The following is a 24,051-nucleotide window of genomic DNA, read 5'->3' as shown; positions in this document are numbered from 1 at the left end:
CTTCCTACAGTTGTGTCAAGTTGGCTGGATGGCCTTTGGGTGGTGGACCATTGTTGATACACAGACGGGAAACTGTTGAGTGTGAAACCCAGCAGCGTTGCCGTTCTTGACACTCAAACTGGTATGCCTGGCACCTACTACCATACCCTGTTCACTTAAACGTTTTGTCTTGCCCGTTCACCCTCAATCGCAAACATAGACAATCGTTTTCTCAATTGTCTAAAGGCTTAAAAACACTTATTTAACCTGTCTCCTCCCTTCACCTACACTGATTGAAGTGGATTTAACAAGTGACAGCCGTAAGGGATCATAGCGTTCACCTGGTCCGTCTGTTATGGAAAGAACAGGTGTTTTGTATGTTCCAGTGTAAGCCTAACTCAGACCACTCACACAATGAAAAAAAGTCAGTTATTTTCTACATGTATTTAATTGGCACAGTTAACACAATACAAAGTATTCAGTGCTCTAAAACATAAGCATATACCAACTTGAACACAAACAAAAGTGCTAAACACATCATTTGGCAGACTTTACACAAGAAAAGAACAAAAAAACAGTCTTAGCAAAGCAGAGAAAACAAAGTAAGGCCTTTAATAGTTAACCTTAAAAATATATTTATTTCCTTTTTTGTCTTAGTTTAATCCATATTTATTTATATATATTCTCTCTAATTTCAACAAGCCATTTTCTTTTGTACAGGTGCACTGGGGCCTGGCTGGAGGTCTGGGTTGGTCTCAGTCGAGAGTTAGGCTGATTTTTCTCTATACTGGCTCTCTGAGTGGGTATGTCTGTCAGTCAGCACAGCACAGAGATGCACCTTCTGATGGTCTGCATGAAAATCAGTTTTGCCTTTTCACTCCTCACAAACAAACAAAACAACTGCCAAGTCAACATCTACACTAGTCAAAATAAGAGCTGGACGGGTGGGAATAGCAAAGTGAAACTTTGACCTGACCTGGTTCTCGGCCAAAGAATATGCAGATTTGCGCTGCTTGTCTTTTTAAATTATGTCAAGTGACTAGGACCCCACATGGTGATGGATCACTCTTCAATTGTGGTGCTGCTGATAATATACATGGTTTGCATTGATACAATTTCAGTTACTGCTCCTTGAAATGTTGCTTGAGTAATAATACTGGAATAGTTTTTTCCCAAAACACTCTTAAGGCTGAGTCCCAAATGGCACCCTATTCCCTACATAGTGCAATTATTTTGACCAGAGCCTGATCAAAAGTAGTGCACTATATAGGGAGCCATTTGGGATATACCTGAGGCTAATAGTATCACTAATTGCTTCATTAAACAATATTTTTCATTACTTTATCTACAGTGACTTCAGGCAGATCAAACAACTGGTTTCATCATCAAGTGGTTTGTAATTCAGGTGCAACAGTTTTCCAGCTAGAAACTAGCTACAAATTAAAAAGCAATCTCTTCGACCAAACACTGTTAAAAAATAATTACAAAATTAAAATGTTTATATGCGTTTCAAGAAAGGGAAACAGTGGACATCATCATCTCTGTAGACATTGAGAGTAATCTACCTTCACCACCTTTATAAAAAAACGAGATGTCTCGACCTAGTCAACATACCATAGATAATAGAATGGCATCTTACTCCCCCTGATTACTGCACTGTTGGGTAGAGCATGCAAGTTAAGCATTTCACTGTACTTGTGCATGTGACACAACTTGAACTTGTTTTTAGATTAAGTGGTAGCTAGGATCAACCCAGTTAAGGCCCAATAGGAAGTTTGTCTTGTCTCATATTCAGTCACAACATTGTGGAAAAGGTGTGTGGATCACAGTATACAATACTTCCACATGCAGTAGTAAGTGGCCCAAGCAAACTACATGAGAATTTTAAATAATCTTCAAGTTCTTTTCCAGGGGACACTGTCTGTTGGATATACAGTGGAGACGTGAAACACCGCAGCATGTATCCACAGGATGAGGCTAGTGGACACTAACGACCGCTTGCCTTCAACACAATTCTCAAACACATACAATGTCAGCCAACAACATTACACACATACAGTATAACAAATGGACAAATTCAATGTTTTACTGTGCATGATATCATTCAGAAGCAGACGTTTTGGAATCCCACATTTTCTTCTCTTCAGGTAATGAGATTTGAGCTGGAGGAGTTACTGTGAGGGAGAGCACACACTCACTGTTAAAAACACAGGTAGGTGAACATGCTTTCAGAGACGACGAACAGTCAAACAGCAACAACAAAAAACTAAATAAGGAACAGCTAGTAGATGATCCACAGGCACAGAACCCAAAAGGTGACAAATGGATAAACTGGTTAAGAAGTGTAACAGGCCGTGTGGGTTAACTGAAACAAAAAAGGCCAGGCGACGAGCATAAGCCAGCCCCCTGAGCCAAGCGGGAGAAGGCGAGCCAAGGAGGAGACAGGGCAAGCATGCACACCGCACGCACCGCCTGAGAGATGCCCCACCCTAAGCGGTGACATGGCGCTCAACGCAGTCAATGACCAGCGGCTGACACTTGCAGGGGAGGGGTGTGGCCAGAGAGGAGCAGACGGGATGCCAGTAACAACACATGATGGTATGGTAAGGAGAGAGTGCAGGTGAGTGAAGTAATGTGAACTTGTCTCCAACCCCTCTCGTTCCTGGAACTCCCAGTCCTGTCCCTTTCTCAGTCATGGATGGAGTGTGTATGGGGGATGTACATGATACTGACAGGCACCCACACGCGTACACACACTATAAATGAACTTCAGTCATACAGATGACGAATCAGCCCATGTTCTGTTTTTCAATCCGTTTGAAACCTGCAAAATATGTAGTCAGAGAGTGGAATAAATGTGTTGTTTCCATGGAAACTCCATGTGATGCTGGATCTGGACTGTTCCTTCTGCGATGATGGCTCTGAGTCAATGAGTGAGAGATTCTGCAACTGCATCGACCTGATTGATTTGGATGGGAGTGTGGACTGGAGAGGGACTTGGTTTGGCTTGCTGTCTGGTGGGATGGTGTAGTCGGGGGCAGATTGGGTTGCTTCAGAGCTGGTAACGGCCCTGTCTGACCACACCCTGCCGTGTTTTAGGAGGGGGGTTAGGGAGGAGCGGCAGGGAAGTGGGTTGGTACTTGGGGGGGCATTCGAGGTCAGAGAGCCAACAGCGTCCACGGTAACGCCGCATAGCGGAAGCCGAGTTAGTACATTGAGAAGCAAAGCTTTGCAGAGACAAAAGAAGCAAAATGATAAATGGATAATAGCCTATTAAAAAATTAAATATTTACGAGCGCTCAATTTGGTATGTTTTTCTCTTATTGTTGCTTCTGGTCAGAGACCGTTGCAGAAGGAGAGAACTCTACAAATGTATCAGGTTGGAAATTGAGATGCATCATAGGTCTCCTGTCTTTGCCTCAGTCATGTCGCTCTCTGACTTTCTGACCGTAAAGGAACGTGGTCGCTCTGTCGCTGAGGCTGCTTGCCCTGCCATTCCTGAGCCAGCTCTCACACTTTTAGGAATCTGCAATTTGAAAAAAAAAGTATAAATAACACGAGAATCTCGGAAAGAAAATGTAGTTCACTATTCTTTGCATTCGTCTTCTGAAGGAAATAATACTGTTCTGTAGTCAGATAACTATCTAATCCAGAGAACCCAAGAAGCTCCTTCTCTCTGGCTTTAATATCAGTTGCTGTACCTTTAAAAATTGAATCTTTTGATTCTGCTACTGTTTCTAAATGTCAGCTTTGTGTGTGAATCTATCATTTCCAAAAACCAAGAGAGACTTAAGCTTCTAACAATCTCAAACATGCACCAAAACATGTTATGTAAAACATAAAATGACTATAAATTTAAGATGCCTCACATTTCATTTGGACCCTGGTTTGGGGGAAGAATGGTTGTGTTAGCACTGACAGAAATGGGATTACTTTACTGCCTGAGGACAAAGAGTTGTGAAGGCATATTTGTTGAGCTTTTTGAGGTTTGACAAAGTTGGAATCTCTTCCAAGAGACCTTTTGGGCCTATGATTGCACAATTCAGTAATTTTCAAAAGATAAATGCCTGGATATTTTAGAGGCATAAAACAGTTTGTCAACACCATACTTTAGCACAGATGCTTCTCAAATCGACTCATCTGCACAAGGGTGCTACTCAAAACCCATGCATGAGCTAGCAACCAACCAAGCACCAACTTTCCAATCAGCCCCACAACAGTCCGTTCTCACAATGTTCTCACCGAGAGAGGGAAAATGGTGGTACTGCTCATTCTCAATCCTGTATTCCTGTATGAAAAGAAAGACCCAGAATAGTCCAAAACTAAAATATATATATACAGTGGGGCAAAAAAAGTATTTAGTCAGCCACCAATTGTGCAAGTTCTCCCACTTAAAAAATGAGAGGCCTGTAATTTTCATCATAGCTACACTTCAACTATGACAGACAAAATGAGAAAATAAAATCCAGAAAATCACATTGTTGGATTTTTAATGAATTTATTTGCAAATTATGGTGGAAAATAAGTATTTGGTCACCTACAAACAAGCAAGATTTCTGGCTCTCAGACCTGTAACTTCTTTTTTAAGAGGCTCCTCTGTCCTCTACTCGTTACCTGTATTAATGGCACCTGTTTGAACTTGTTATCAGTATAAAAGACACCTGTCCACAACCTCAAACAGTGACACTCCAAACTCCACTATGGCCAAGACCAAAGAGCTGTCAAAGGACACCAGAAACAAAATTGTAGACCTGCACCAGGCTGGGAAGACTAAATCTGCAATAGGTAAGCAGCTTGGTTTGAAGAAATCAACTGTGGGAGCAATTATTAGGAAATGGAAGACATACAAGACCACTGATAATCTCCCTCAATCTGGGGCTCCACGCAAGACCTCACCCCGTGGGGTCAAAATGATCACAAAAAAATCCCAGAACCACACGGGGGGACCTAGTGAATGACCTGCAGAGAGCTGGGACCAAAGTAACAAAGCCTACCATCAGTAACACACTACGCAACCAGGGACTCAAATCCTGCAGTGCCAGACGTGTCCCCCTGCTTAAGCCAGTACATGTCCAGGCCCGTCTGAAGTTTGCTAGAGAGCATTTGGATGATCCAGAAGAAGATTGGGAGAATGTCATATGGTCAGATGAAACCAAATTAGAACTTTTTGGTAAAAACTCAACTTGTTGTGTTTGGAGGACAAAGATTGCTGAGTTGCATCCAAAGAACACCATACCTACTGTGAAGCATGGGGGTGGAAACATCATGCTTTGGGGCTGTTTTTCTGCAAAGGGACCAGGACGACTGATCCGTGTAAAGGAAAGAATGAATGGGGCCATGTATTGTGAGATTTTGAGTGAAAACCTTCCATCAGCAAGGGCATTGAAGATGAAACGTGGCTGGGTCTTTCAGCATGACAATGATCCCAAACACACCGCCCGGGCAACGAAGGAGTGGCTTCGTAAGAAGCATTTCAAGGTCCTGGAGTGGCCTAGCCAGTCTCCAGATCTCAACCCCATAGAATATCTTTGGAGGGAGTTGAAAGTCCGTGTTGCCCAGCAACAGCCCCAAAACATCACTGTTCTAGAGGAGATCTGCATGGAGGAATGGGCCAAAATACCAGCAACAGTGTGTGAAAACCTTGTGAAGACTTACAGAAAACATTTGACCTCTGTCATTGCCAACGAAGGGTATATAACAAAGTATTGAGAAACTTTTGTTATTGACCATATACTTATTTTCCACCATAATTAGCAAATAAATTCATAAAAAATCCTACAATGTGATTTTCTGGATTTTTTCCCTCATTTTGTCTGTCATAGTTGAAGTGTACCTATGATGAAAATTACAGGCCTCTCTCATCTTTTTAAGTCGGAGAACTTGCACAATTGGTGGCTGACTAAATACTTTTTTGCCCCACTGTATAAAGTAGCCTCTTTCTTGGACCTAAGTATGTGAGTATGTGTTTGGTGCATCTTGACTGTAAAGGAGTGAGACAATCTAAGGGAGAGGGGTTGTTATTCAAAACAATATATTTGTCATGAATTAGGTACAGCATGAAGTCATTATGTATAGCAGAATCAATAACTTCTCATTAGCATATTTCTACATTGTACTATCTAGCATGCTTTACTATTGGGGACAGCAAGCAACTGGTGTAGATTTTTTCCCCACATGCTCTTTAAAAACTATCCTGTGGTTTTAACCCCCCCAAAAAGTTTATTTAAGAGCCTATATTAGTTCTCTTCAAATATCACCTCTGTGTGGGAAGATGATACAGACCATCACATCTTATGTCAGTCAAACACAGATACACATACAAACTTACATTTGCCATTTAGATTTCATCCTGACCTCAACTAGTCTATCTTTGAGGCCATTGGCTATGATCAAATATACTTTTGAGGTCAGTTGATTACATGTCTGGGGAGAAAGAAATGGCAGCAGATTCAAAAAGTTGGGAAATATGACACTATGCATATCAAGAACAAAAAGACAGCAGCACTTGTTGAAATCATCATTAAAACTGTCCTGATTTCCATTGAGTTGACTGGAGAGGTAATGACAGTGCTCCCGGCTGGCCACTCAGTGGCACTAAAGCAAACGAGGAGAGGATTCTCTCAGAACCAGTGGGAAAACAACACTCCCCTAGATACAGATCTAGGATTAGCTTCCCCAACCCTAACCTTGACCTTTCTAGGTTAAAATGCAAAACTGACCCGGGTGGAAACCCTGACAGAGCCAGATGGAAATTCTGATTGGTCCATTTTTCAGAGAGGGAGAGAGTGGGAGGAGTCTACTCTGGTCTAACCAACCATCCCCCTCACTCCTCCCATCTTCTCTCACCAAATCCTTCTCTCGTCCCATCCCAAAAGAAAAACCCTTCAGTTAAATGTATGTCATAGCACCTTTGGTGTTTGTTTCCAAAAAGACCTCGACGTAGGACGTGGGTACGTAGCCTTCTTCCTCTTCGTTCCTGCGGACCCTCGTCCAGCCATCACCTTTATCCTGCTCTATTACAAACAGCAGCTCTCCTTCTGTCACTGAGATAGTCCCCTCATTATGACCTGAGGGAGAGAGGGAGGAGGAAAGAAAGGAGGGAGAGAGACAGTGTAAAAAAAACTAGGTGGGAAAGTATTATTGTTGCGTTTCTCTCAAATAGTCAAATAGATGTGCCAGCCCACATTACCCGTGTTGTTGTCTCTGATTGGTCTATTACCTGTTAAAGGTGTATTACCTTCAAATGAGTAGACGGCTTTACAGGTGCCGATGGTGGGCAGTGTCTCCTCATCCCCATCGTCAAACTCATCATCAAACTCTGGAGTGTTTGCTATGGCCACCTTGACCTGAGTCTCTGAACTCTGCTCCTCTGTGTAACTGCCATCCGGGCTGCTCAAGGACCACCAAACACACACACACAGTAACTATAGCAATCTCACAACACATACTGTAACAAACTAGAAAGCTGTGTTGATTAATGGAGTGTGTGTTGTGTGTACTGTACCTCTCTCTGTCCTGTGCACAGTTGTTGTCGACCATGGTGCTGTTGCTGTTCTGTGACTCGTACAGACCACTCTGTCTCCTGGGAGGGTCACTCCTCGACGGTAACCTCCCCTCCATCTCCGCCAGCCATCCCTGGTAGGGACAGTCAGACACACACACGCACGTTAGGGATGTGAGATGAGATCTGCTAGTGTAGTTCATTCCAGAGCTATACTAGCAACACTCACAGTCCGTCCAGCATCTAGAAATGAATTAATGTCTGGGATAGGTCAAGAGGGCTTATGATGACTCACCTCGAATTTCTGGACCTCGGACTGCAGTTTCTCGATGTTCATTGCCATCTCTACTAGCCGGGGGTCCACACTGGCAGGGTCTCCCATCTGGGGATTCTTCTCATACACACCCTTCATCTTAGTTAGGGCATCTCTGATGGATGGACACAGAGGAAGAGATATTAACTAATGTCATCATCCGTTCCCCCGCAGAAATCTAATTAGTAAAATAACAGAATGACCATACATATGTCAGTTTAAGCTAGAGATATCGTTTCTTTGCATTGGATCAGTGGCGACGTGTCATTCAGAGAAGAGCCCCACCTGTTTAGCCATTTTTTTCTTTCTGTTTTGCATGTTATTCTGGCATTAATACGTGTCACATATCAGTTTGCAAACAATATAAAAATAAATCCATTAATGAGTTAATAAAGCCACATGCAGGTGTTTCAGCCTAGCTCAGTGCTTTCTGTGGTGGTGGGGCAGCCAGCGGAAAATACGTAACGGAGGGGTTCTCTAGTTGCGCTGTGATTGGCTCAGTGTTATTTCACTCATGGGGACACTACGTCACCGCAAAATCTACGGAGAGAGCTCGAAAATTCAAGTCCCTTGGATGCTGCCATAGAGTTACATTAGAAGTGCCCATCCAAGAAGGCTCAAGGTCATTGGCCACAGATAAAATGTAAAATCACGTTATATCTACCATAGCTTTGATTAGATTGATGTCAACCTCATACTTTCAAAATCTTAGCTAGCAATCTAGACAAGCAGCCATCATCAAGTCTGCAATCTACTGGCAAATCCTTTTCAATCCTTGCCATATGAAGAGAAATTATAGATAAAAGTATCGGTGCTCATCGGCCATTGGACATAAACATTACATAAATTGGAAATCGCGAATTCAACAATGAGTGATAAGGCGCCACTACAGCCCGGGGTTCGATCCCAGGCTGTGTCACTGCCTGCCGTGACCGGGAGACCCATGGGACGGTGCACAATTGGCCCAACGTCGTCCGGGTTAGGGGAGGGTTTGGCCGGACGGGATGTTCTTGTCTCATCGCGACTCCTTGTGGCGGGCCGGTCGGTCGACTTCGGGCGTCAGATCGACAGTGTTTCCTCCGACACATTGAGATGGTGCGGCTGGCTTCCAGGTTAAGCGAGCAGTGTGTCAAGAAGCAGTGCGGGCTCTCGACCTTTGCCGAGTCCGTAGGGGAATTGCAGCGATGAGACAATATCGTAACTACCAAATGGATATCACAAAAAAGGGGGTAACGCCATGGGCCAGAAAGTTTTTAATACATGTGCCATGCTGTCAATTCAGCATGATTTCTGCCTCTTTCAAAACAACTGGAAACTCGGATCTGGGAAAGCACAGACTTCAGTGAGTTCAAGACAACTGGGAACTCGGATAAAACTATCTCCGACTGTGAAAATACGGAAAATCATTTTGAACGGTCATCCAACTCTGAATTCCAAGTCTGGATTTCGGGCCTCTTTCTAGAGCCCACAAGAAGGACCACCGCGCCACCTTCCTGTTCAAGTGAGCACAGCACAACAACGTGAGTCCAAAAATTTATTGTATGCTGCTGCATAAATGATGTAATATGACAGGGAGATATGTATACTGTAGGTAAGAAAGTAATACTAAGTGTATGTTGTGTAGTAAGCTGTTAGTAGCCCATGTGCCTCACCCTAATAATTTGCTCCCTTTTCACCGCACAACTTAGCCTACTGTTCTGACTTGGTGGTGCAGATTAGGCCTATAGCCTGTTTAATATTGTAAGAGCTTTCATTGTCTGCTTATATGCCCGCTTTATTTATCCTACAGTTCTAACTTGGTGTACAGGGAGAATACTGTAATAACGGCCCATGTTCTGAATTCTGTGCATTTCAAAAGTGCTGAACAAATAGTTATATTGACTACGTCCATCCTAGCGCACTCATTGTCTTAATCTAAATTATGGATTGCCTCTTATGCGCTCGTCGTACCCTTATGTCAAAGTTTGTATATCTCTATTGTCAGTAGAAACCACATTTGTTTAAGCAAGTCAGCCGTATCTGCTATGTTTTTTTAAAAGCCAGTAAATGAGGCTGAATGAACTGTTTCGCTGCCAGACGAGGCTCTGCTGATAACACTGCTACATCTGGCTAAGGTGTTGGGACAGCTTTATATTTGTCCTAACAGTTTGTGGGCATCGTTTGTCACCGCTATAGTGCAATTAATGTATTGTTTAGTGTTGTGTAGTGGCTTTGCTGGCATGCGTCAAACTTGTTTTTTTAATTTATTTTTTTGCCCCACCAAGATGTACATGCTAAAATCGCCACTGCATTAGATGCATCTCAATCCATGCATTCTCTTATGTAACACTTCCACATCTGCAAAGGTGACAGAGCTAGAGCGGTGTTTGCCAGACCATGAGACATGCTGAAAATCGGTCTTCTCACAAAATTGTCTGTAGCGGCCGAACGATTTGGCCTAAAAACTATTATGACCCCTCTATGGAAAGATGAGACTCTCACGAACATGAGGGTGTTCTCCGTCTTGGGACTCATCTGAAGTCGGTACAGCCTATCTGCCAACCCTCTGTCTGTAGCGTCTGAACAGTTTGGGCTACACACTAATATGTAAAGGTGAGCCTAACGAACATGTACTGGTCAGTTGTTTTGCTCCAGAACACCCACATGCCTCACAAAACTCATCTGAAGGTAAAAATGTATGGAAGTATATATGGAGTGACAAAAATAAAGGGTTAAATACAGTTGAAGTCGGAAGTTTACATACACTTAGGTTGGAGTCATTAAAACTAGTTTTTCAACCACTCCACAAATTTCTTGTTAACAAACTATAGTTTTGGCAAGTCAGTTAGGACATACACTTTGTGCATGACCCAAGTAATTTTTCCAACAATTGTTTACAGACAGATTATTTCACTTATAATTCGCTGTATCATAATTCCAGTGGGTCAGAAGTTTACATACACTAAGTTGACTGTGCCTTTAAACAGCTTGGAAAATTCTAAAAAATTATGTCATGGCTTCAGAAGCTTCTGATAGGCTAATTGACATCATTTGAGTCAATTGGAGGTGTACATGTGGATGTATTTCAAGGCCTACCATCAAACTCAGTGCCTCTGCTTGACATCATGGGAAAATCAAAAGAAATCAGCTAAGACCTCAGAAACAAAATTGTTGACCAACCACAATTCTGGTTCATCCTTGGGAGCAATTTCCAAACGCCTGAAGGTACCACGTTCATCTGTACAAACAATAGTACGCAAGTATAAACACCATGGGACCATGCAGCCATCATACCGCTCAGGAAGGAGACGCGTTCTGTCTTCTAGAGATGAACGTACTTTGGTGCAAAAAGTGCAAATCAATCCCAGAACAACAGCAAAGGACCTTGTGAAGATGCTGGAGGAAACGGGTACAAAAGTATCTACAGTAAAACGAGTCCTATATCGACATAACCTGAAAGGCCGCTCAGCAAGGAAGAAGCCACTGCTCCAAAACCTCAATAAAAAAGCCAGACTACGGTTTGCAACTGCACATGGGGACAAAGATGGTACATTTTGGAGAAATGTCCTCTGATCTGATGAAACAAAAATAGAACTGTTTGGCCATAATGACCATTGTTATGTTTGGAGGAAAAAGGGGGATGCTTGCAAGCCGAAGAACACCATCCCAACCATAAAGCACGGGGGTGGCTGCATCATGTTGTGGGGGTGCTTTGCTGCAGGAGGGACTGGTGCACTTCACAAAATAGATGGCATCATGAGGGAGGAATATTATGTGGATATATTGAAACAACATCTCAAGACATCAATCAGGAAGTTAAAGCTTGGTCCCAAATGGGTCTTCCAAATGGACAATGACCCCAAGCATACTTCCAAAGTTATGGCAAAATGGCTTAAGGACAACAAAGTCAAGGTATTGGAGTGGCCATCACAAAGCCCTGACCGCAATCCCATATAAAATGTGTAGGCAGAACTGAAAAAGCATGTGCGAGCAAGGAGACCTACAAACCTGACTCAGTTACACCAGCTCTGTCAGGAGGAATGGGCCAAAATTCACCCAACTTATTGTGTGAAGCTTGTGGAAGACTACCCAAAACGTTTGACCCAAGTTAAACAATTTAAAGGCAATGTTACCAAATACTAATTGAGTCTATGTAAACTTCTGACCCACTGGGAATGTGATGAAAGAAATAAAAGCTGAAATAAATCATTCTCTCTACTGTTATTCTGACATTTCACATTCTTAAAATAACGTGGTGATCCTAACTGACCTAAGACAGGGAATTTTTACTTGGATTAAATGTCAGGATTTGTGAAAAACTGAGTTTAAATGTATTTGGCTAAGGTGTATGTAAACTTCCAACTTCAACTGCACATATTACCTCAACTATTTGTTACTTAACACTTACTTTTCTTAAAACTGCATTGTTGGTTAAGGGCTTGTAAGTAAGCATTTCACTGTAAGGTCTACACCTGTTGTATTCAGTGCATGTGACAAATCACATTTGATTTGATGTTCTAATTAAATATTTTTTGTATATTTAAAAAAAATCTATCTCAAATAGCAAAATTATCCTTGGTATGTCCTTCTTAAAACAATTCCAGATAAATTAGTAGAACCACCCCCCTCCCCCAGTTTACACAGGGCTTAGACGGTTTAGTGCCAAAAAACAAGAGGTTAAATACATGTAAAAAAAATAAATAAATATATATATATATATATATATATATATATATATATATATATATATATATATATATACAAATAACAAATGTTTCGTGGTCTTTCTTATATCACTCAGATATAGGACAGACACTTTTGAACAAACTTCCTTTAGATTTTTTGGGGGGGGACTATCTGTTGTTCCTTGTAGTGAATCTGTTATTCAATGTGTTTGTATTGGGCTAATAGCAGTAAGGCCAAAAATATTTTTTCATCAAATAATTGTTTTATATTTTTTGGGGGTACATCAAGTGGTTTTAAAATTCAAAATAGCAAAATGATCCCTAGTATGACCTTCTTAAAACAATTCCATATGGCTTAGTAGTACCCCCCTCTCCCGGCTTAGACTCACATTGGTTAATAACCCTCAGACGGAAACAAATTAGAGACCCTGGGATTTACAACTCCTTGATTGGGTCTGAAGTTTTCTTGAGGCTTAAACTCTTTTTTTTAAAGGAAAAATCTACAAAAAATATATTTTGGTATTTGTTTAATTAGTCCATTGTTAAGACAATCCAAATGCTTTTGCATGTTTTCAAGATGTAGGATTTTCAAGAAGCAAAGTGTCACTTGCCACATCATGATGATGCGTTTTGCATCATATGATGGATTTTGCACCATCGCCGCAGTTTTACTGGGGACATTTTGTTTCCACAACGGTGCTGACACTAAAGGTAGGGAGCTTTTAGGGAGGAGGTAAGACATCATTTCCAAACAAATATGGCTGAGGCTTATGTTGAAGACACAGACACAAACTTACTTCTGGTCCATCTCTTTCTGGATGTCCTTATTTATGTCGTCTATCTTGGCCTGAAGCTTCTTTCTCCTCTGCTCTGGGGGCAGGTGGCTGAAGTCCTCCGGTCCAGAGCCCTGAGAGAGAGAGAATGGGAGAGAAAGAGAGAGAGAAATGGTAGCAAGAGAGTGGGATAGAACAAGACAAGTTGGAGACAAAGTGAGTTTCAGGAGCATTGTACACCCTATCTGTAAAATATATGAATATGAATAACATGTAACATCCCTCACGGATGTTCAGGCTCTCTATCTAACACTAGGAACCTTTAGGTACAGTATCCCCCTTACAATAAAGCCATTAGGATAAAGAATTCCCCATCATTTATGGTTGTGTATCTGATAGAGTTATGGCAGCTGGTGAAGGAGATACTGCAGCACTATAGTCTACCACTATCCCTCTGAGCTCTGGTTGGGGGAGGGGGGTCTCTGTGTGAAGGTAAGCCCTACAACCACCTTTCACCTATTCAGTCCCAAGCCTCAAAATATATTAGGCTGTATCACTTCATATCCAGTCAAATCACATGTCTGTGTTCATTTCATAACTGTCGAGAGAGAAGATGACTCCTGTTAAAAGGAGGTAGTGTTTCTGAAATGAAAACTGTGGGGCCATTTGAGGGCAGATGGTATAATGTTTCCTGATGAAGGAGATTCCTGGATAGAATACATATCGATCATCTCTGATGTTGGTGAGTCATTCTCTCTGTTCTGTGATCGGCCTGCTCCACTTTCCAAATTAACAACCTGCCTTTTGTCTACTGTATATGCTGCAGTTCAGAGATACAGCACTTGGTGGTGCTATTTGGTCAGTTTTTTTTTTTTTTTTTTTTTTACAAATGCATGTATTACAATACAATAACTGGATAATTGTTGAATGCATGTCAATTTAGAGTAACCCACTGGAAGGTTTATTTACTGTGGCATTCCTCACATGTTCATATATTATTGATGTAAGATTTTACCCTGCAGTAATATTATGGTATTTGTGTGATCATGAGCTTGGACTGGATCGGTTAAGGCTCAGACAATGTGGTAACATAGCAGAACCAAAGGACAACGTCCTACTGGCCAGGGGTCAGAGGTCACTGGAGTTTACTGGTATGTAAGCTGATAGAAACGCAGCAGCAGGCTAGGCTACCATGGTGATTATCTTCCTTACCCCATCTCTCTGCACCGCTGTGCAACACTTACCGGACAACATGCAACACAACAAACAGGTTTCATTCAATATGCTCTGGATCTTTATCCCATAGAGCTGCACCGCTGTGCAACACTTACCAACCAGACAACATGCAACACAACAAACAGGTTTCATTCAACATGCTCTTGATTATGCTCCAAAAAATATTTGTATTGTTTATATAAATAGTTAATCACAAGAATAAAGAACAACATGATTTCTGTAGATGTTGGTAAAAACGAAATACTCCACACCACTCACAAGACAATATGCTATACATGTGCTTTTTTTATCCAGTATCTTACCTGTAAAATATAAAGTTCACACTCAGATATACAGTACCAGTCAAATGTTTGGACACCTACTCATTCCAGGCCTTTTCTTTATTTTTACTATTTTTGAGATTGTAGAATAATAGTGAAGACATCAAAAATATAAAATAACACATGGAATCGTGAAGTAACCAAAAATATGTTAAACAAATAAAAATGTATTTTATATTTCAGATTCTTCAAAGTAGCCACCCTTTGCCTTGACGACAGCTTTGCACACTCTTGGTATTCTCTCAACCAGCTTCACCTGGAATGATTTTCCAACAGTCTTGAAGGAGTTCCCACATATGCTGAGCACATGTTGGCTGCTTTTCCTTCACTCTGCAGTCTAACTCATCCCAAACCATCTCAATTGGGTTGAGGCCAGGTCATCTGATGCAGCACTCCATCACTTTCCTTCTTGGTTAAATAGCCCTTACACAGCCTGGAGGTGTGTTGGGTCATTGTCCTGTTGAAAAACAAATGATAGTCCCACTAAGCGCAAACCAGATGGGATGGTGTATCGCTGCAGAATGCTCTGGTAGCAATGCTGGTTAAGTGTGCCTTGAATTCAAATAAATCACACAATCACACCTCCTACATGCTTCACGGTGGGAACCACACATGCAGAGATCATCCGTTCACCTACTCTGTGTCTCACAAAGACACGGCGGTTGAAATCAAAAATTTGTACTCATCAGACCAAAGGACAGATTTACACCGGTCTAATGTCCATTGCTTGTGTTTCTTGGCCCAAGCAAGTCTCTTCTTCTTATTGGTGTGCTTTAGTAGTGGTTTCTTTGCAGCAATTCGACCATGAAGGCCTGATTCACGCAGTCTCCTCTGAACAGTTGATGTTGAGATGTGTCTGTTACTTGAATTCTGTGAATAATTAATTTGGGCTACAATTTCTGAGGCTGGTAACTCAAATGAACGTATCCTCTGCAGCAGAGGTAACTCTGTATCTTCCTTTCCTGTGGCGGTCCTCTTGAGAGCCGGTGTCATCATAGTGCTTGATGGTTTTTGCGACTGCACTTGAACAAACTTAAAAAATTCTTGAACTATTCCGGATTGACTGACCTTCATGTCTTAAAGTAATGATATGCTGTCGTTTCTCTTTGCTTATTTGAGCTGTCCTTGCCATAATATGGACTTAGTCCTATTTGGTAAAAGACCATCTTCTGTATACCACCCCTAGCTTGTCACAACACAACTGATTGGCTCAAACGCATTAAAGAAGGAAAGAAATTCGACAAATTAACTTTTAACAAGGCACAGCTGTTAATTTAAATGATTCCAGGTGACTACTTCATGAAGCTGGTTGAGAGAATGCAAATATGTCATCAAGGCAAAGGGTAACTACTTTAAAGAATCTCAAATATAAAATATATTTTGATTTGTTTAACACTCTTTTTGTTACTACATGATTCCATCTGTGTTATTTCATAGTTTTGATGTCTTCACTATTATTCTACAATCTCAAAAATAGTACAAATAAAGAAAAACCCCGGAATGAGTAGATGTGTCTAAACATTTGACTGGTACTGTCCATTCAAATCTACTTGATTACATTTAATCACTGTTGACAGATCCTGATCATTTCTAATCTCTACCCAAAGGGTTTGACATGCATAGTTGACCATTCGATAATTATTACTACACACACAAAGTTATTAACTAATGATTATCATGGATTATGTTATTATGATACACTAAGGAGATCTAAAATAATTTCAGGGCAGTTGATTATAATTATTGATCAATCCAAATTCTTCACAGGGCTCAATGTAGAGGTCTAGATAATTTATCAAAACATGACATTACATTGAATAAGTCCTGATAGAAACCTTTTTCAAAGCCCATCTCTATCTAATCTCATCCACCAGCCAGCTCGCTCTCTGTAGCAATTGAGCCTGGAGATGAGTTTAGTTTCTACCTGACAGACCAAAAGCTCCCATTTGTTCCCATCTGTTCTGCATTTCAGAGGAAAATACATGGTATTCCTGGAAGATACATGATTATCTGGATGTTTTAGTCTAGCTCTTTTTTCATGCCATTCATTTCTACATCAGAACCTCGGAGTCTGGCAGCTAATGCTGAACAACATCTTTAGAGCCCTGCATCGTGAATGCACTGCTAAATTACCATTCATTAAAAGCTGCATCTCTTTAAACATCTTGGATTCTATCTACCCTCATCAGCTATGATTATGATTTATCTATTGTAAGGAGCTATGATTTATTTATTGGAATCATCTGTCTTTTATTCTAATGATTATGGTGATAGATCAAAGGGAATGGAACTAGCAGATGGACAGACAGAACTAGGTTCAAAATACTATCTGAAAAAATGTACAACTCCTTCAGCTGTGCTTGTCTGTTGCAATGAAAGGATTAGAAAAGTGGCTTAAGTTAAAAGATTTCAAATAGTACTTGAAACCCAGTTCTGACAGACAGACGGACATACAAAACAATAACAGTAATTCTGATCACCTCAATCAGATTCCGGACGTGGGAATTGAGTGTGATCTGCACAGAGCACACAGGCACAGTGGGAGAGACACAACAAACAAGACACGCAACAAAATAAACAAATGAGACAAGGGTCTGTAAAATCCATCGTCATGTCACAACAAAATGAATAAATAAGTCCGGACGAAAGGAACTGAACACAAACAACGGTCACACAGAATTATCAACCATGTTTGTGTTGCTAGGAGGACGTGCACGCTACGCTCAGAATACGGTTCATGCCACTACGGTCATGCAGTGTTACGGTCATGCAGTGTTACGGTCATGCTTACCAACTTGAGAGAAAGCTTCATGGGAGGAAGAGGGGAGAGGGAAATGGCAGGAGGAGCAGGAGAGAAAGAGAACAGACAAGTCAGACAACAGCAGAATAACATGTAGCATTGGTCATGTTTCCCCCTGGCATAGCATGCACATGTACGTTGACATGGATATATTGATCACAAAGCAGCTCCTTAGCCACACTTCCCAATATGATGAAAAGAGGTGGGTTTTAACCTGGAAAGGGGAATGTAGAAGTATTGGATGCCTTGTATGATATATTGCTGAGCTTTGATCATCAAACATACAACAAATATGTCCCTGTGGTATTGACCAAAGAGATAACCGGCACTTCCAAAACCAAACAGCAAATGCATAGATCCATCAGGTATGAGAGCATTTGTGAACATGACCGATGAGATATGAGAGGTGCTAAGAGTCTGTGGTTCTTTGCAGATGCTGGTTAGTTTGGATGCTCATGTATATCCGTGGATATCGGATGCCCGGTATGCCACCGTTTGTTCTGATTACAATGGAAAACTAAGTTTGCGTTACCACAGCAATAGGTCATGCCAAGACAATACCTGGTCATTCTCAGGACTCTTCTAATGTCTTCCTGAGCCATATGTTAGTATAACGTATGGCTCTGGATAACCTTTTTCTAATTTGGCCAAGTTCAACGTCAGCTTTCAGGGATGAATGAAAAAATGAAAGCGTTTTGAATGACTTGAAGTGATAGGTAAGCCAACTCACAAGTCTAGACTGCACAGGATGGCAAATGAGAGCGAGCAAATTGATAGAAGGAGAGATGGAGAGAAGACAGAGATGGAGAGAGACGAGTGGAGACACCCACACTCATTGCAGGGAAACAGGAGGTCAGATTAGAGGATGATTCCACAACCCTTTTCCCTTCCTGCATCCCTCATTTCTGCCCCCACAATGACAGCATTGTAACAGCAGGGGATGATAGCAGCATGTGTCATGGCTAAGCATGATGACAGTTCACATGTTCAGAGGCAGTGTGTATGTTTCAAACAGTGACTGGACATTCACTCCTAGGAGAGGTTAGCCTAAGTCTGTTTGTGCCAATCTGAGTTGGCAAAAGAGCATAAACAGACTGGCACTCAGGCTAGGGAGAAGTTGCTCCTAGATTCAAAGCTATACCAGGACCTACAGTAGTAACCTTCTGTATCAATGAGTTCAATAAAACTATAACCATAATGACTTTCGTTCACCTTCTTCAATGGTTAATTGAGAGGGAGGGGTCTTGCAAAGAAACAGTGACTTATGATTGATAACTGTGAAATTAAAGGACAATTAAGGCAAATTTATAGATAGAAAAGAGAACTGGAAAAATAATTTAAGGCGGAAAAGAGGTTTATGTTAATTGCTTTGGTTTAATTGCACATGTAGTGATGTCACTATTAAAGATCATTAAAGCTCATTGTTAGCTCCATAGTTCTAGAGAGGAGAGATACTTTAACACAGTGGGTCACTCCAGCCTGAATCATTGTAATGACTTATTATGAGGACGTAGTTTGTACGACATAAAAGAGAGATACTTTAACACGCACTGGGCTGCTATAGCTACAGTGAATGACTTGTAATCCAGTTAACAGCTCACAGGCTGCACTCAGGAGCCAGGATGAGGCAGGGTTATACTCACTTCAGTCCTGTAATCAAGTTATCCACCTGGAATGGCCCGGGATCAGCCTATTTCTCCCTCTCTGTACACTTCTCTACACTTCAAATGGTTCTCGCGTTTGTTATTTCCTTCAAGGAAATAGTCAAATTCCTGCGGGGTATATTGAGTCAAATCCTGACTAAGCAGACATCCCAGACAGACAGGTGTATATACAGGTACATATTCATACATAGTCTATATACATACAGGCTATGGTGCAATGGTGCCAGCACACTGAAAGAAGAGCTGGGTAGACTAAACTTCCTGAAAGTGTAACGAGCACCACAAACCCAATGTTGTGCACCCCAAAAAATAAGATATAGGAGCAAACGGTGGGGTGCAAACGGTGGGGTGACCATCATCCACCATACTCCAATCCTACTTCCTTAGTTTAAATGTAGTGCTTGTGACACTTTGAGAATTAACCACTAACAAATGTGCACTGCAGCAGCAGAAAGTCCAAGGCAATTCTGCTGTTGTGACAAATAGTGCCTCAAGCTGAGATGTGAGACAAGAAATGAGGTCCTCTTTTGTTCTGATCATTTGACTAGTGTGGTCTTATGACAGGGCAGCAGGGCCAATAGCCTGACGCAGACACTAGCCTCATTTAGAAGGAAACAAAACTACCGAAAATGACTAAAGAAACAGATAACAGGAAATAAATTATTATTTCTATGTTTTTGTGTGACTGTAAATGTGATAAATGTGTGTGTATATATACTGTCAATGTTATCATCATTAAATGAGACTACCGTCTGTGCCGCACACAGCCCAGACACACACATATATTTCCTAACACAAACGAACACAGTCGGCCAACATACGCACTTACGACATGTTGACTAGCCTCGAAAGCGTAAGTGGGTATGCCCAGAGTCCTCCAGTCTTTGTGTTAACAGAGCAAGTGAGGGCAAGTAGGAGGCTGCTGCCGGGGGTATGCCCAGAGTCCTCCAGTCTTTGTGATAACAGAGCAAGTGAGGGCGAGTAGGAGGCTGCTGCCGTGGGTATGCCCAGAGTCCTCCAGTCTTTGTGTTAACAGAGCAAGTGAGGGCGAGTAGGAGGCTGCTGCCGTGGGTATGCCCAGAGTCCTCCAGTCTTTGTGATAACAGAGCAAGTGAGGGCGAGTAGGAGGCTGCTGCCGTGGGTATGAGAGAAAACAGCTTCATCAATTAGCACAGGGCTACTAATGAAGCTAATGGGTTTACTACTTCCCCCCCACACACACGCTCACTCATTCAAAGGCTTACATCATTCATCTCTCTCCTTCTCTTTCTTTCTGTCTTTCACACACACACTAACTCTCATGATGCTGTCATCAGTTATCCTCACTCTCTCACACCCTCCATCTTTCTCTCTCTGTGTATCTGGAGTTGGATCAGAGGGCCGGGCCCCAGAAGGCTGAGGAATAACAGGCCCTCCCACTGGGGCATGCTGGGTGAAACATCCCTCTGCTGTGCAGCCCTCAGCCAGAGAATGAACCTAGAACCCCACCTACAGACACAACTAGCATGATATTCAAATACAGACTCATATCACATTTTATATAACCAAGTCAATGAACAATGAAAACAAAAAAATATATGCTCAAAAACTGACATTGGTCCTCTCAAAGATACTGTATCAAGGGAAATAAACTTTTATTTCATAACTAATATTCTGCTTAGTACTGAGCTTAATTAAATTGATAATGTGAATACTTTCACTCATTAACAGCACCTGTACAGTATAGTGCTGTACTACGATACAGACTAATAACCAAACCAGCCTGACCCAGAGATGGAGTACTTCTTTAAGAGGTATTCTGGATTACTATTACACTGGGGTGCTGTCCAACTGAGCGGGCGTTTAAGCAATATGTCCGCCCGTGCCAGCTTGGGCAGAGCAGAAAAGGCAATAAGGACACACCTGACGCCCAAACCGATATTTCATTTCAGAATTTATAAAAATGTGGTTATGGTAAGGGTCAGTTTTTGGCTAATCGGTTTAAGTGTCAGCTGTGTCGTTATCTCTCAAGGACAGAGAAGAGAGCTCTTGTTTTGAATTGAATTCTCTACTGTTCTTAAAAAAAGGTTAAATAAAGTTTAACACAAAAATAAAGTGTAAACGTATTCTTAACAATGTTCATATACAGACAAAAAAAAACAGAAATACTAAATCGATATGGAACATGAAAAGGGTTGAAGATGATATTGAGAGATTCGGATATAGCGATATGAATCTTAAAAAATAGGTAATCTGGTGCTCAATACGTCACCCTGACCGACCAAAACAAAAAACAGAACTTTCTAATTCTCCCTTCCCTGCAATACAGTACTACATAACAGGAATACAGTAAGGGACAAACTTAAATCTGCAACATTGACAGAAAACAATGCTTCAGATTTAAAACCACCCTGGCCTACCCTGGCCTGCACGTGTAGAATATGACCGTTACTCCACTTCCTCTATTGAAGACGTTCACTTCCTGCTAGATTCGCCCCATTTCCACATTCTCCTGACCTTCAATTATTTCTTCCTTGATATGGTCCCAGAGAGAACATTGTTTTACTATTACTACTATTTATCCTCTGTTCTTATAGACTTCATACGTTGTGGGCCGAGCTATGAGACATTTATGGCTCTGGTCCATTCCTTCTGTTGCCCTTCAAAAGATAGGAACATAAGCAAACTTTATTCGTAGAGGTCGGAAAGAACACGTGAGCAGCCTAGCCCGTTCCTGAGGTCAAGGGGAGCCTTGTGGGGCGCCGTGGGCATGGCCTGACCTGGACAGGGATCATGGTTTAGGAATAGAAACTCAGCGTGACACCAGATAGCTGCTGCGTGTCTGTCTGCAGATAAAGAGGGTGTGTTGAACCTCAGGGGCTTGCTTCTAAAATAGCACTTCTAAAAGCCGGGCCTGGCCCGACAGACTCAGTGACTCAATCAGCATACAGCGCAACATCATATTCAATATACTCTGACTTTTGACTTTATGCATAATCGTTATACATTATACTCTTACTGATTTTCAGTTCGACCCAGATAGGCTGTTTAGGAGGAAGTCATTCTTGACTAAAGAACAAAACGTCTTCCAGTTGCTTATACTCTCCCCATTACTACTTCTAGCAATGTATTACTTGTGATTTCCTTCATTGCATCATCATGGCAACACTTCAAGGAGAGCTACAATATAGCAAGACACCTACACATGTCTGTCACGAAGAGGGAGCTCAGACGACACGGTCATTGTGTGTGAAGCAGTTTTAGAGTTCAAAGTGGAGACAGGGTGGAGAGTTTGAGTTTATGTCTGGAGAGAGACGGACACAGAATGTGTGGTTCTGGTAGAGCAGAACTATGGAAGCATGCTAGAGAGAGCGGTACACAGAGACTGATACGGGCAGAACGCTGAATGGAGGAGGCTGGAGGATAGACAGATGTCCAAGATAGATTTGGCCCAGTACAGGTTTTATTAGTTTTTGGTTGAGATGATTCCCCAGTGTTCCAGAGATAACATGAAACTGATGATGTAATACGCATAATATATAGCCAATTAATGATTAATAACGGAAGAATATAGGCCTAATGTCAACACTACCTGATGAACCTCCGCCATACAGCGGCGCTACAGAACCCGGGGACAGGCGAGCACACAGACAACACCCACACTCTCACACACAAACGACCACATCCACAGCACAACACACATACACTTACCCCTCGCCTCAGGCTCCGGAGGCAGGTCATTTTGGGTTTGGAGGCCATGAACTCGTTGAAGCGGTTGGAGAGGGGCTCCTTGTTCTGCTTGGGAGACTGGGGGTCGTTGGGAACAGCACAGGGTGAGGGGGGGCTGGAGGCTGGGGGGGCGGGGGGGGGCTGGTGCGGGGACGTTAACAGGGACATAAGCTACCATTAAGAGGGAGCCGTGACCGAGGAGGAGGAGGAGGAGGAAAAGGTGCAGAATCAAAACGAGAGGACAAAAAAGGAAGGAGGGAGGAACACAAAACGAGATAAATAAATAAGGGCCCAAATAATGTTAAAAACAGGTAAGAGAAAAACCCAATGGAAACAGAGACAACCAAGAGAGATGTCAAACACAAGCAACCCCAGTGTCATACCCAGCTGTTATGTAGTAATGTAGTATAATCTTGTCAAACAAACAAAGTAAAACAAAGGTTGAAGGTCGTAACGTAACCAGAGTGAGTGAGAAGCGTTAATAGTGTTAGAGCTAGGTGCTGCTGCAACACATTTAAGCAGACAGTTTCACAGAGAAGCACATGCAAGCTTCCATTTTGTAATATACATTTTCTGGAAACCTCATCACATGCGAGCGGTTGGACTAGAAATTCCCCACATCCTCTGAGATGCGACAGCAGCTGAGTTTCAGGTCATCATCACAGAAACCTAACTCTCTGCCCAAACCTTTTAATGCTCAATTAATGAGCTACCAGCCATTTGGGAGCTAGAGAGAGATCTGCAATTTGTACTGACAGATTGCTTACATTACTCAGTGAGTGAACATGCACACAAGAGCTTAGGATACCCATCTTTTTAAAACCAAAGGAGTAAATAAAAAGTAAATAAATGTACGTAAATGGTTTGCAATATGATTTTTTTGATTCAGAGAGGAGTTCTGTTTATAGAAAGGGATACAACTTGGACTAGGGTCTCCCATCTCTGATATGCTCTGATACAAATGTCTCACGTTTTCACCATGCTGTGTGTACATGAGTGTGTGTGTGTCTCCTCTCCTTCCAGGACATTCTGTTCTCCTCACACTCTCAGGGTACAGTATGTGCATGGCCTCACTCAAAAGGTGAGGACAAAT

General features: G+C 41.9%; 1 protein-coding gene across 21 annotated transcripts in view; it reads right to left on the bottom strand.

Annotated features, from left to right (window-relative positions):
* Window positions 1–408: 408 nt before the first annotated feature.
* LOC129818129 (formin-binding protein 1-like) overlaps window positions 409–24,051 on the bottom strand; it is a 125,020-nt gene continuing 101,377 nt past the window's right edge. For 4 of the 21 annotated variants that reach the window (XM_055873739.1, XM_055873735.1, XM_055873740.1 and 1 more), the window contains exons 10-17: window positions 22,941–23,129; window positions 17,578–17,592; window positions 17,267–17,302; window positions 13,255–13,364; window positions 7,776–7,908; window positions 7,484–7,614; window positions 7,199–7,371; window positions 409–7,046 (exon numbers count right to left, since the gene is read on the bottom strand). In XM_055873739.1, the coding sequence (XP_055729714.1) occupies window positions 6,868–7,046; window positions 7,199–7,371; window positions 7,484–7,614; window positions 7,776–7,908; window positions 13,255–13,364; window positions 17,267–17,302; window positions 17,578–17,592; window positions 22,941–23,129 (966 nt within the window). In that variant the 3' untranslated portion in view covers window positions 409–6,867. The remainder of the gene's footprint in view (window positions 7,047–7,198; window positions 7,372–7,483; window positions 7,615–7,775; window positions 7,909–13,254; window positions 13,365–17,266; window positions 17,303–17,577; window positions 17,593–22,940; window positions 23,130–24,051) is intronic. The other 17 variants (XM_055873736.1, XM_055873746.1, XM_055873738.1 and 14 more) reach the window with 17 other exon arrangements.

This window comes from Salvelinus fontinalis, chromosome 21 (genome assembly GCF_029448725.1).
Source record: "Salvelinus fontinalis isolate EN_2023a chromosome 21, ASM2944872v1, whole genome shotgun sequence".
NCBI lineage: Eukaryota > Metazoa > Chordata > Actinopteri > Salmoniformes > Salmonidae > Salvelinus > Salvelinus fontinalis.
Note: the sequence above shows the minus strand (reverse complement) of the source record. Positions and strands in the feature narration are given on the sequence as shown.